The sequence below is a fragment of the Nomascus leucogenys genome, chromosome 4 (genome assembly GCF_006542625.1).
Source record: "Nomascus leucogenys isolate Asia chromosome 4, Asia_NLE_v1, whole genome shotgun sequence".
Taxonomy (NCBI): Eukaryota; Metazoa; Chordata; class Mammalia; order Primates; family Hylobatidae; genus Nomascus; species Nomascus leucogenys.
In genome coordinates this window covers 91,511,452-91,525,949 of record NC_044384.1, presented here as the reverse complement: position 1 = coordinate 91,525,949, position 14,498 = coordinate 91,511,452, and the positions used below count along the sequence as shown (strand labels likewise).

The window sequence follows — 14,498 nt, the reverse complement described above, 5'->3', positions numbered from 1 at the left end:
CCTTTCCCTTGCTCTCTATCCATTGGCCCCATGGGATGGCTGTATCCTTAGGCAGCTACTTTCTAAAAGGGGCAAAATGGCCACCAGCTTGCATTCAACAGCTCAGGAAGCCCAGCAGAACGAGGTCATCTCTTCCAGGATTCCTGCCAGAATCTAAGGCCAGGTTCTTATTGGCCTCAGCTGGGGTACAAGCCATCCTTAGACCTGCAGCTGTACCTCCAATGGCTGAGGCAAGGTCCACAAGGACCCCTTTGGGGATGGCCAGAGGGTACCTAAACACTGCACACTAGGAATGGGAAAAGAAGAGCCCCCTAAGGAAGATTTGAGAAGCTGTTCCCAGAAGCCAGGCCTGGCTGCTGGGCAGGCAAAAACAACAGGTGTCCACTCAAGCAAGGTATTTTCCTAAGCGGAACTGGGTGCCAGCTGTGAATATACATTTTCACTCCATTCCTCGCCTTGTTCCTGGCAGCTGTTGTGGGAATGGCTTTTACACTTTCCATCCATGTCCCTTACTTCTCGCCTCTGAGTGGAGACACAGGTGGTGGCGGGGCCACTCTGGCTCGGGGTCTTTGAGCCGGGCATGGGCAGCTGGCACAGGCTGTGGGGCTGCGGCTCAGCAATGTCACGCAGGGCCTGGCTGCAGCTGTCCGGATGCCCCTGGGGAGGGCTTCTCCTTCACAGTGCAGGATCCGCAGGGCTTTAGTGAATCCACTGAGAGGGGGAGATTTCTTGAGGGGGCCAGGGAGGGGGCTTCTACTTGCAAAGGATAGGGAGAGCTTCTGTTCATCCCTGTGAAGTAGGCTGGCTCAGGGAACTCGCCTGTGCCAAACCCTGGAGAGACATGGGTGAGGCAGAAGGCAAGGTTCCCGTGCTGAGCGCCAGGCACACATAAGCCCTGCAGCCGTACAGGGGTGGGGGAAATCTCCGGAGCCCTGGAAAGCTTGTGGAAGAGGGCTTGGGTTACACCTGGGAGATTAGGCCGGATTTTAATCAATCAGGAGGAGAAGAGCAGGGGGTGAGTGGCTGTGTGAAGTTACTAGGAAGGGCCCAGACACTGGCGGGAGTCTCTTGAGGGCAGAGGGCAGCAGAGATGGACTGGAGCTTTGAGCTTTGTCATAGGCTGGACTTGGGGCTTGAATGCTGACCTAATCTGGGCAGGGAGGGGTCTGGGGCTCGATGAGAAGGCAGAGGAAGTGAGACCAGAATTTCTTGGGAACAGAAAGCCTCAAAGACCTTCATGATAGGAGAGCTCTATGTAGCCTCATGGGCAGCTCCAGGCCAAGTGGAGGGACATATTCTGGCAACTCTAGGATAAGATGTGCAGGGTCGTGGGCCAGAGAACAAGGCACAGATACAGGAGACTTCCACAAATTATTGTTTCTTGACTTGGAAAAGTATCATCCAAAATAGAAAACACAGACACAATAAGGAAGGAAATGAAAATCACCCAAAGTCCCTTCACCCAAAGACAAAGTTAACATTTGGATCTGTTTCCTTCTAGTCTTTTTTCTGTGCCTGTATTTTTTAAAAAATAAAATTCAAATCCCCCTATCGAGCAGGACCAGTGACTAGAAAGGAGGATGCTGTGCTGAGTTTGATTCCTGTTCTCTTGAGAGGGTAAGACTTGGCAGCCAGCATCCCCAGCTGGGGTAGTCGCCACGCCTGAGGCTGCCTTTGCCATCCCAGACCTCCCATTTTCCTAGAAAACAAAATTGTTTTGTTCTGCCCTGAAAATTTAGGCCCAGATCCTGGCCTTGACAAAGCAAAGGCAGCCAAAGAATTAAAGCATCAAAAACCAGGACTGTCTTAGGAAAGTGTGACTTCATTGTCACCAGGATGCTGTGCTCTTTGTCCCCAGGGACAGCCACTCCAGGCAGTTCAGCAAAGGGCACCTGGCATTGCTCCGGTACCTCCTGCAGAGGCTGGATATCCAGATGAACTGCCCTTCCAAGTACACCATGGGCTCAACCTTCTCTGCAGCTGTGAGTTCAGGCTGTGAAATACCCACTTCAGAGGTGGGGGTGACAAGCAAGACCTGTTAGGGCACAGCACTTGCCCTCAAGCCCTGGCCTGAAAGAGGCAGGACCAGTGTGTCTGGAAAGAGCTGAATCCCCACCCACCCACACCCAGCTCCCCTCTATGCTCTCCTAGATGCCTGACCTGGCTACGACCACAGGTGAAAATAGGGAAGAGGTGGCAGCTCTGGTCACTGCCTCCCTGTGGTGGAGAAAGCACGCCCCACAGTCTCCGACACACAGGCCAGCAGACAATAACCTCTCCTCTTGAATTGGAAAAACAAACCTGTGGAGCCCTTCTCTGCCCCTTGTTATAGGGGGCCCCATATGCCATTCCCAGGATTAAACCAAAAAGCACACATTCCTCTCTGGCAGGTGCAGGTCCCACCTACTCTGGGCAGCCAACTGATGTGCACATTTTAATTTCCTAAAACACAAGGGCAGAACCTTCCTCAGGGGTCAGGTGGCTCACCCTTGGCCCTCAGGCTTTGGAGATGGGCTCTTGTCATGGGTGTTTGGAAAGCAACTCCACGTTCTAGCCTGTGCTCCATCTTTTCTTCTACATACAAGTGATGCAAACATCAAAATGTTTTTTCTTTCTTCCTTTTAAAAAAATTGAATCCTGGATGAAGTTTTAGCTCTGTCACTTGACAATTGCATTATATAACCCAGGGCACTTGAATCTCAGCCCCAAATCTCTAAAATGGGGGCAGTAACATGCTTCTGCCAGGTCCCAGACCTGTGGGTCTCCGAATCTACACACATTCTTCAAGCCTTACAGGTCCTTCCCTGGTCTCTCTAAGGATGTCATGGGCACAGAGCCCTTTCACTCTGAGCCCTTCTCCTGGCTGTGACTAAGTAATGTCTGTGTGGTTTCCTGCTGGAAGTCTGCCATTCGCCCCCACGGGCCATGAGCTCCTGAGTTTATTTACATTTCCCTGATTGCTAGTCAGGCGCAACACCTTTCCACATGCTCATCAGCCGTTTGGATTCCTCTTTTGTGATGTGCTACTTTGTCTATTGCCCATTTTCTATTAAGTCATTTATATTTTTCCTATTGATTTGTAGGAGTCCTTTGCATTTTGTGGGCACTGTCTTTTCACTCTTTAAGGTGTATTTTGATGATTGGGTCTTAACTCTAATGTCAAATTAATCAGTCTTCTCTCTTATGGTTATTGCTTCTTTTTAAAAAAGAAAACCATCCTAATGCTGATGTCATTAAGATATTCTTCTATATTCAGTCATGTGACCTTTATAGTTTTGCTTTTCATAATTAGGTCTTCAATCCCCTAGAATGACAAGAATGAATTTTTGGTATAAGATGTGAGGTAATTAAGGGTCCAACTTAATGTTTTTCCAGTGTGGGTATCCAACTGCTCTTGAACATTTGATTGAAAAGTCCATGCTCTTCCCAGGATGGGCAGGCCACCTCTGATACACAGCAAGCTTCCATATTTGTGTGGGCTATTTCCCAATGCTCAATCCTGTCCCAATGGCCTATTTGTCTCTCCCTGTGTCAATACCACATTGCCCTAATGACCACTGCCTTGGAAGAAGTACTGATGTTTGGTACAGCAAGTTCTCCCACCTTATTCTTCAAGAATATTGCCAATTCTTGGCTTTTTGCACTTCCAAGTCGCTGTTAGAATCAGCTTGCCAAAGTTCTCACACAGAAGCCTTGAGATTTTTATTAAGATTTGGAGAGATTTATTAAGATTTAGAGATAATCTTTCCAGTATTGAGTCTTCTAGTCATTGGAATGAAGGCATATTTCTCCATTTATATCTTCTTCATTGTCTCTTATTAAAGTTTTACAATTTTCTCCAGAGTTCTTGCATATCCTTAGTTAGATAATTAATATTCTTTTGTGCAATTGTATACAGGTTCTGTTTTCACTTGTTATCTCACATTTTTTATTTACAGAAGAGAAACAAAAATAGTACCAAGTCCCCACATCCCTTTCACCAGCTTCCCCTAATGCTAGCATCTTACATAACCATGGTACACTGACCAAAACTAAAAAATTAACATTGGTACACTATTAAGCTAGAGTTGTAAATTTATTTGGATTTCCCCAGTTTAACTACTGATGTCCTTTTTCTGTTCCGAGATCCCATCTAGGATCTATCATTACATTTATTGAGCATGTCTCTTTAGTCATCTCTGATCGGTGACGGGCTTCTCAGTCTTGTTCTTCATTAACTTGACACTTCTGAAGAATACCAGTCAGGTGTCAATGTCCCTCAGTTTGGGTTTGTCTGGTGTTTTCTCAGGACTAGAGCAGGGTTATAGGTTTAGGGGAAAAATGCCAATGAGGTGAGATGCTTTCCTCATTGTGGAACATGACATCAACATGGTTTATCACTGGTAATATTAACCTTGAGCCACTTGTTTAAAGTGATGTCGGCCAGGCTCCTCCACTGTAAGTGAACTGCTGTTTTTCCCTTTCCATAGTTTAGTCTTTAGAAGTGAGTCACTAAGTATAGCCCACACTCAAGGTGGGGAATGGAGGAGTTCAACTCTACCTCCTGCAGGAGAGTATCAAAAAAAAAAAAAAATCTGCAAATATATGTTAAAACTACCACAGCAATTAAAATATATTTCAAGGAAGAAACTGAAGTTTCTGAGTTTCACCAACTAATTTCAGCATTCATTCACGGATCATTTTCCTGCAGCAAATATTACCGTGATGTACTTCTATTTTCCTCAGTCCTTCTACATTTTTTATTTGGAATTCCTTTGTAAGGAAGATTTGTCCCTCTCCTCCAATTGCTTATTTAATTTTATCACTGTGGATTTGGGAGTATTTTTTGAGTTATAGTCCAATATTATTTATTTTGTCGCTCAAATTGTTCTAGCTGTGGCCATTGGTGGGTTCATGTGTCCTTTTGATGTGGCCCCCATCCTTTTCATTTATTTTTAAGCCTTTACTTCTTTTCTAGCACTTGACAATACTTCAGGCTCATCTTTCATTTTCCCTACCCTAGCCCTAGAATCATCCAGAGAGCCCTGGCTCCTTTTATTGGAGAATGAATAAAAAACCTGGATCTAGGCACGGGGTATGCTCGTGGCTGCTGGGGTATCACTGCTTCTATCTCCTCTCAGTGGACAGAGCTAGGAAATATATGTATGTATGTAACCTGAGTACACATACATCTTTACATATCTGTATCTGTATAAAGCTAACCATGAGTTCATACTGACATTTCTGACCAGAGTTCATCCTTGCCCCCTCCCCCACAACTTATTTATAGCTTTTTCTCTGACAGCGAGAAACCTGGCTCCCATTACCTACAGTTCAATTTACTTATTTGTGTAACCCTATTGTACACGTAGTACCGTATGTGAAGCAAATTTACCTACTAGATTAGAGTGTTTATGACAGACTTTTGCTTTAACCATAGTGTCCAGTCAAAACAGTGTTTTTGAAAGCAACATATGCCAGCTCCTCCTCCTTCTTTCCTTTCACTATGTCATTTGTTTGTAACACATAGAATTCGCTCATCATAGTCTGCTTTCCATCGTAGGGTCCTCCAACATCCAGGTTAATTTTTAAAATTTGCATACAGTAAAATCCACTCTTTGAGATTCAGTTCTGTGGGCTTTGACAGATGCCTGGAGTCATGTTCCCACAATACAGTATCATTCAGAGAAGTTCCATACCCCTAAAAATACCCTGGAGTGAGTCTTTTGAAGTCAAGTACTTCTCCCCTAACCACTGGCAGCTATTGATCTGTTTTATGTCCCGGTAGTTTTGTTTTTTTCTAGAATGTCCTATAAATGGGATCCTATAATATGTATTCTTTTGCATCTGGCTTCTTTCACTGCTTAGCAAAATGCATTTGAGATTCATCCATGTTGTTACATAAATCAGTTCATTTCTTTTTATTGCTGGATGGTATTCCATTGCATGAATATATACCACATTTTGTTTATGCATTCACCTGTTGAAGGACATCTTCATTGTTTCCAGTATTTGGTTATTATGAGCAGAGTTACTATACACATTTATGTACAGGTTTTTGTGAACATAAAAATTCAATTCACTTGAGTGGGAAAGGAACTGATAGGTCATGTGGTATGTGTATGTTTAACTTAATAAGAAATTGCTAAACTATTTCCTAAAGTCACTGTGCCATTTTGTGTTCCCACTAGTAACATATGAGAGTTCTACATGTTCCACATCCTCGAGAGTGGTTGATATTGTCAGGTTTTGAATTTTTTTTTTAATTCATAGAATTTCATTGTGATTCTAATTTGCATTTCCATATTTATGTTAATTGTGTATCTTTTCATGTGCTTATTTATAATCCATTTTTAAAATTGGATTGTTCACTTTATTGTCAAGTGGTAAGCATTCTTTATATATTCTGAGTGCAAGTCCTTGACCTGATAGGTGATATGCAAATATTCTTTCCAAGTCTGTGCTTTGTATTTTCATTCCATTAGCAGTGTCTGTTGCACAGCAAAAGCTTTTAATTTTGATAAAGTCCAATTTGTTGATTCTTTTACGAGTTAAACCTTCGGTTTCGTATTTCACAATTCACTGCCAAATCCAAGGTCCTGGAGATTTTCTCTTATGTTTTCTTCAAGACATTTTATGGTTTTATGTTTTATTTTAGATTTTTTTCAGTAAGTTTGTATGCAGCACCCTTTAAATTTTCATTTTCTAATTGTTGATCATCTGTCCTATCAGGCATAAATACTAAATGCATTAAAACTTTTACACACATACATATGTATACATACAACACATTCAAATAGTGAAATTAGGAATAAATTTAAGAGAGAGTTGTATTACACTGATGTGGGAAAACCTTCCTTTTTTATAAAGCAAAAGATGTTATCACTTTAAAAACAAAACATTTTCTAGGATAAAAGCAACATAATTCAGGTGAAAAAAACAGACTGGGGAAGATATCTATGCCTCATATAACAAGGAGTTAATGTCTGTAATCTATAGAAAATTCCTACAAAGTGATAAGCAAAAGTGAGCAAAGGATATGAACAGGCAATTCTGCAAGAGGAAACCCAAATAGATGCCAAGCCCATAAAAGGTATTCAACACAGATGGAAATAACAGCAATGTCTCAGTTTTCATCCCTGCTTGGTAGTCCCTGCAAAAGGTGCTGACAACTTTCATTCAGGCTTCATTCAACACTTCATTCAGGCATGGATGTGGGAAAGCTGGGGGAGCCTGAATTGCTACAACTTCTTGGGAAAGCAATCTAGCAACATTTATTAAAATTACTAAGGACACACCCTCTCACCCTGCTCCAGTATGTCAGCTTTTAAGAATAAAGATGGATATGGCATCATAGTCTGAATAATTAAGCAGCTTAAAACTATAAGAGCCTGAATGTCCATGATATACAGAATGGTTAGCTGTGGCCAATCTAAACTGTGGACTATTATGCAATGACTAAAATAATAATTAAATCCATGCCTATATACCTAGAGAAAAATGAAATGAGCTTATGTTACAGAGTGACAGGAACAGAGTCACAGTGACATCCCATGTGTATAAAAGCAACTCCCACCTGGCATCTGCTGCTCAGATGAGCAGAGAGGGTGGGCTAGGGATCTAGTTGGCAGTTAACACTGATGACCTTGGGGGAGGAAAGCCATTGTGAATCTTCAAATTATTCCACTTCTCACAGATGAGTACTTAATCCTTTTGCAATAAAATATTTAAATGAAGACAAATATAAGCCAAGAGCAAATACTGATAGTGTCAACAGAGCGTGGGGAGTGATAAGGATCAGTATCCTGAGCTCCTGTGTCAAAGTTGCAGAGGTGGGCCCAGGAATCAGAATGTGAAGCCAGCTGTTGGAGGGACTCCTGTGCCTCACTGGGGGTACAACTGGTTGATGTGGCATCGTGTTTTGAGAAAGGAGTTCTGTGGCTGCCCCCACCTTCCAGGCTTGCCATTCTCGTGGGTCAGAGGTCCTATCACCCCATCTTTCCTGACCCACTGCTCTGTCAATGTTTGAGTGTGACAATGTATGGTGGTGGGAGCTGTTGTCCCTTACCAGGCCTGTGCCTGTCGCCTCTGTTTTATTCTTGACCCAAGTGTCAGTTGTGAACATGGGAAGAGGCCCAGAACCTGAGGTGGGGAGAGTCTTGGACACCTGAGCACAGCCCCAGGCACAGTTACCACTCTGAAGAGGATTCACTGGCCTTTACTCTCCTGACACTGAGGTGTCAGGCACTTTGGGGCCATCTTAAACACCCACCCACCCCAACACCCCACTATAAAACTGATTGTCAGGGCTGGAGCTTCCAGGCACAAGCTCCACTCCTCACCTGGCCCTGGGAGCTCACAGGCCTGGCTCCACAGCACTGGCAGGTTGGGTGGGAGGCCTAACATGCTGTCCCCACACTTTCTCCTCAGTGAGGAAGAGCCCAACACTGCTGGAAGTGAGCATGCCCCACTTCATGAGAACCAACAGCTTCGCCGAGGACCTGGACCTGGAAGGGGAGACTCTGCTGACACCCATCACCCACATCTCACAGTGAGTGCCTACATGTGCGTGAAGGGCTGGGCTGGAAGGGACTGGGGCTCAAGGTGCTGGGGAAGGCTTGCTCTCTGGCCAGAGCGCTATCTACTCGCCTAGTGCCCACCACTTGCCATCTGCCTGGCCCCAGCACCGAAGCACCAGGCAAGAGAGGAGAGCAAGGACACTTCCCACTGAGCCTGGGAACATGATCCTCTTGTTTTGACTTATGGAAAACCAGACTGATCATTTTCCACTTGTTTTCGTGCTTTGAGAGTCTGAGATTGTTTTTCTCTCCCCCAGCCCCCTCCCCTGCCCCCCAAAAAAGAGACGACTTTGTTTTTTAGCATTTCCCCATGGAACCCTGGCCAAAGCCATGGGGCAGATGCCGAGTGCAGTCTGCCAGTTGCTGCTGCTGTCCTCAGGGGCTCCTTCAGGTGGAGGAAATGGCTGATTTTACACGCCTTCCAGTTGGCCTTCCCCTGAGGCACAGCTGGCCTGGGATGCATGCCCGTCCTCCCCCACCGTCACGGCATGGCCAGGCCAATCCCCGGTGCCCGGCCATGGTGTGATTCCCCTGTGACATGTGACTCCCTGCTGGGGTGCCCAGCAGTGACAGCCGTGCAGTGGGGTCATTGGGGCACCCAGGTCCATTCTGGCCACAGTCCCATTCTGGCTGCTAACCCACTGGGGATTCCCCTTGATAAATGTCTTTGTGTCAAGATCTGTGAGTGATACTTGCGGCCCTTCTGAGGGTCACTTGTGGGAACTCTCCTTCTCTCTACCGACGTTTTTCTAAAGGGTGTTTTGTTCTTTGGACTCTCTGGGGGTCAGGAGGTTGTCCTGAGCCATGTGTGTCTTTGTCGTAGTGAGGCCCTAGGCCTCCTGCCTTTGCAGCCAGCCAGGTGCAGGCCTGGCCTTGCAAATCACTGAGGAAATCGGGACCCATGGTGCTGGAGGCTGCAGGTGTAACCAGAGAACTGGCAGGGTTGGGTAGCCAGAATGAGGCCACCTCCAGGGAAGGAGTGGCTGTCTTAAGGGGTAATTATTATCAGACAGGACCTGCTCACTGTCTTTCCAGGCCCCCCCAATTCACACAGAGGTTGGCAGTACCTCATGGTTGGTAGGGTGTGAAGAGGCTCCAAGGGAGCCAGCAGGTCACTGGAAAGCAGGGGTGACTAGTCATGGACACCCTGAGAATAGGGCTCTGAGCTTCTGGGCCCCTCCTGGCTGGGTAAAAAGGCAGGAGCAGAGGTGTGAGCAGGCTGGTAGCCAGATGGGCTGCCCAGGTACGGGTCAGCACCAGAAGGCAGAATGATGGCTTACACTGTGGCCAAGGCTTGTACCAAGTCCTGGATATGACGGACCTCCAAAGTGATCAGTGTTAGAGTTTAGTGGCTCATGTTGTGTGCAATACAGGTGTCAGTGCCTGTATTGCCTCTTGGCTGTCCCCTCAGAGAGGGGACTGTCCCTTCTCATCCTTCTGGCTGCTTGTTTCTCCTGTTGGAGCTCTCGCTCACCTTGGTTCTCTTGGTCACAGACTGGCATCCAGACATGCAAAAAGTCCTACTGGGAGGAGAGGGCCATCACCCACAGTCCATCTAGCTGGGCAGCCAGGCCTTACCAACTCTTGGGTCTTGCAAGGCCCCTGCAGGTGAAGGTGGTGAGAGACCAGGCACTTACGTGGATCACAGCCAAACTTGCAGCTGCCCAGTAAATCACCACTATGGGGGTGAGGGCTGCCAGTGCTGGTATCAGCACATGCCAAGCTCCCTGGAGCCAGAGGTTACCCATCTGGCCAGGGGTGACCCCAAGCCAGTGTGGCTGTGTCATCTAGGACACTGGGCTGTTTCTTGTTCCACTCCAGGATGACAGGGCCTGAGAGACCTGAACATCCATCCCCAAGCTCTCCGCCCACTTTGGGTCTGGCACATTACCATTCTGCAAGATCCTGCAGCCTTTTCAGGTTGGCACTCCCATGGCCTCCAGTGATAAGTGGGCCCAGGCAGGTCAGAGACTCCAGTCATCACCCAACCAGGTCCCTGTCCTGGAACTTACCAAGGCCTCTCTCAGAGCAGGCTGTTCCAAAAGTGGCTGCTGGATATGAGCCAGCCTGGGAAGGCAGGAAGGAGCCCAGGCATGGGACTTTGGGTGAGGGATCTGAAGAGGGGACTGGGAGAGGGAAGAACAAGGAGGTTGCTGCAAAGGGGCCACCTTGAGGCATTGTGTTCTGGTCAGGGAAGACTCAGGGCTGAGGCTTCAGGGGAGCTGGGTTCCTGCATCCTCAGGAGTCAGGGTATGGTCCCTCCAGAGAAGCCTGAAGGGGAGAGTTGGCATGTACAGTGTCCGGGCCTAGGAACCCAGGCTCCTCCAGGGATACAGGCTGGGTAGAGGCCCCACTCCACCTGGGGGAGAAGGCTGGCAGCAGTGGGCACCCTGTTTCCTCAGGGCCCAAACCGCCTGGTGGCAGGGGTGTGGGGGCCGTGCAGGTCTTCTGCCCGCATTGGGGCTGCATTCCTTCACCTCCCGCACAGCCCACCCAGTGATGCCCATAATTAAACTCGGTTCCAGCTGCTCAGGGATGCAGCGAAGCTCCTGTGGGCAGCCTGGCCCCATGGACCCTGAACTAGGAAGATAGGCACACGCCCTGGTGTGTGCGAGGGACAGGGATGTGTGCTGGGGTCTCACAGGGGGCAGAGTGGGTGGGAGGCAGTTACCAAAAAACATTTCCATTTTTCTTCAGCATTCTACTGATGTTAAATGTATTACCATGCTGGGCCAGTTCCAGAATTCAAATTAAAAACATAAATAAAGACACATTTTGTTTCCATCTCGAGCTTTCCCCGCCCGCAGGGCCCCAGAGAGGTGAGGTCACTATAGCCTTGATTACGGGAAGGTCCCTGGGGCTGGGCGAAGCTCCTCTTTCCGGGGCCTGTTAGCCAGAGGTGGGGTGGGGGGTGAGCAGGCCTGATGCAAGCTAGGGAGTCATGATAAGCTGAGGCGCGGGGTACCCAGGAGACAGGGTGGCGTCGCTGCACCCCAGCCTACAGGTGGGCCCTACTGCTCAGCCTCAGGACCCTCAACCAGCTCTGGGCAGCCAGGACTCAGCCTCAAACACACCTTTCAGGCAGAAGCTGTCTTCCTAGGTTCAATGGGGCACAAGAGAGTCCCTGCCAGCCTCAAACTCCCTGAGCCTGTGTCTCCCACCCAGAACCATATGACAGGGCTTCTGAGGGAAAGGTGTGAAGTAGAGACTGTAGGCCTGCACGGGCAGTTGGGGAGAACCCCCATGACAAGAGGAGCCCTGTACCCCAAGAGCCAGGATGAGTTCCTGGGATTCTGACCCACTCACTATCCTCTGCTCACCAAGGGTCACTGGCACGACAGTGGGCGGGGATGGTGCCATGCCTGTGTGCATCCCTGTGCCTTGCATGTGGTGACCTGCCATCTAGAATGCCCTTGTCACCCATCTGCAGCCACCAGATTTCCATTCATCTTTCCAATGTCTGCTCAGCAAACCCCCCAGGACACACTCAGGCTGCACAGCTATGTCCTCCTTTGGCTCTCAAAGCCCTCAGTACCAGTTCCCCAAGCCTTTCGAATGGTGCCAGGAGGGAGCAGCGCATGTATAGCCCTCTTGGTCTCTTCCTCCCCAGAACCCCCAAAGCCCCAGGCATGGAGAAGCCCTAGGATTGCTGCTCACTCAGCCCTGCCTAAGATGAAGCAAGGACTGCAGACACATTGTGCCAGTGCTGAGGCACAGGGCTAGGGGCCTGAGGATCTGCGGCTGTGAACTTGGGAGCTGTGTGCAGCTGTGGCCTGGGTGAGCTTCTTCCAGCAACCCTGGGAGGCTGAAACCATTTTTGTGAAATCTTCCCTCACACTGCATCCCCAACTGCCAAGCCAGCCAGGACTGGCCTGGAATTCACACATCTGCCCCATTGGTTGCACATGGATACCTGAGAAAGACAGCCCAAGAGGACAGGCCCATAAGCCCTGTAGCCTATGGCTCTGCCCAGCCCAGTCGTGTGTTTTCTCTGAAGGGCCCCCATCTCTTCTGTTTTGGCATCTTAGACGGGCAAGCCCCAGCTCGAGGTTAACAGATACCACCCTCAGTCCCACTCTCCAGGGAGACACTCAGGGAGCACCCGGCCCATTGAGATGGGCATGGGGGAGGACCAGGAACCCTGAGGCTGGGCAGAGGGGGTCGAAATAAGGCAGAGGGAAAGCTGCAGAGACCCCCACCAGGTGACTGTGAGCACCTCCCTGGCAAGCATGTGCTTGCCTGGCTTCTTGCGACATGACAGCTTTGCAAATCCTTGAGCAAAAACAGCCCCGTGTGCGTTAATTAGAATTTCCATGTCTTCAACTTTCTCCTGGACCCTGCAGAATCTCACGCCAAGATGTTCAAGTTGCTCTTTTCCAGCAAGGCCGCTGTGGCCTGGCTTTCATCCACATCACTACTAATGTCTCCTGAATTCTGCATTTGTCAGCAAGGACAGGGCCAGTCTGTGCCGTCTGGAAATAAGGGCAAACGTCACAAGGGTGGCCCCAAATTTGGCTCCATGGAACAAGGGGCTAGCTCTTTTGATGGGACCAGCTTGGCCTGGGACATTTTGGAGACATCCAGGCCCACTGTGGCCCACTCTCACAGACCCCAGGGTACCAGGCACTGCAGCTCTGTGAGTGTCTAAGCTCCTCACCATATTTCTCTCCCTGTAAACTTTGGTGGGAAAGGACAGAAAGGCCGTTCTGGGAACCAGTGTCCAGAAGGATGAGTGAGGGGCTTGTCAAGAACAGATGAGACAATTTTGTCTTTCTAGACCAGTGTCCTGTCTTCTGCAAAGCTCCAGACCACCTCTGTCTGCATGAGGTGCCAAGGAAGCCCTCTGGGGGCCTGCCCGGGAGGGCTGTGCAGGGCTGCATGAGTCATAGGATCCCTGTCAGAGCCCCACATAGCCCCAGCCAGGCTCAAACCCGTCTCTGAAATGCACGGGGGGATTAAATGTTCTTCTAATTAAATTAAAACTGAGGCGTAATGGCTAAGAGATGGGATTGGGAATCAGATGCCCTCAATCTGGCTCCCAGCCTGCATCAGCCCAGCTGTGGCAGCCCCCCGTGGCCCCCTAACCTTTCCAAACTTCACTTCCCCCATCTGAGCATGTGAGGAAGAAGTGGCTGGCCTTCTAGGGCTGCTGTTATGGGGAGAGGGCCACACTGTCTAGGTGGATGGCCCAGAGGAAAGCAGTGAGGCTTCTCATTTCCTCTGCAAGGGAAGGGCCATCCAAATCACCCTGCCCCAGCGCACTCTGGCAAGGCTCAGCCCTCTCCATTTGTGAACTCCCAGCCATGATGCTGCTCAGGTCCTCAGCCAAGCAGGTGGTGTTGGAGGATGTGACAGAGAACATTCACACCACAGAGGTGGCTGGAGGGCAAAGGACTTCACAACTGCACTGATATTGTCATGGAGACACTTCTGGCAGTTGGGACAGGGGGTCGGGGCGGGTTTGGGCGGGGGGCACATCCCATATAGATCTCTTGTGTGCTCTGCCTATACCTGAAAGGGGAGACTGAACTGCAGAGCATCTGGAGGCTGAAGCACGGAGGTGACCTAGTCAGGAAGTCTGGAAGCCGTGTCCCCTTAAGTGAGGGAGTGGGATGGGGCTGGGCCTAGTGGCCCTGAAGGCCAGGGCTATCCACCTAATTAGTAGGCTCACCTGGGCTACCCTGGTATAGGGTGGTGGTGTTAAACCTTTAGTTAAAGGGTGACGTGCATGCACACAGATTAGTACACAGGTCTCAAGTGTGCAGCTTGAGGCATCTTCAGTCCCTGGGACCCATGTGTGGGGCACCCAGAGGAAGCAACAGAACCCCCAGAAAGCCTCTCAGGCTCCCATTTCCTGTCACTGACCTTGAGATTAACCACAAGCCTAACTTCTAGCAGCAGGGACCAGCTTTGCCCACATTTGAACTTTATGCGGTGGGA

At 48.9% G+C, this 14,498-nt stretch overlaps 1 protein-coding gene across 1 annotated transcript in view; it reads left to right on the top strand.

Moving 5' to 3' along the window:
* KCNQ1 (potassium voltage-gated channel subfamily Q member 1) overlaps positions 1–14,498 on the top strand; it is a 397,426-nt gene that overhangs the window by 199,517 nt on the left and 183,411 nt on the right. Inside the window, exon 11 of the mRNA XM_030811467.1 lies at positions 8,410–8,530. Within this exon, the coding sequence (XP_030667327.1) occupies positions 8,410–8,530 (121 nt within the window). The remainder of the gene's footprint in view (positions 1–8,409; positions 8,531–14,498) is intronic.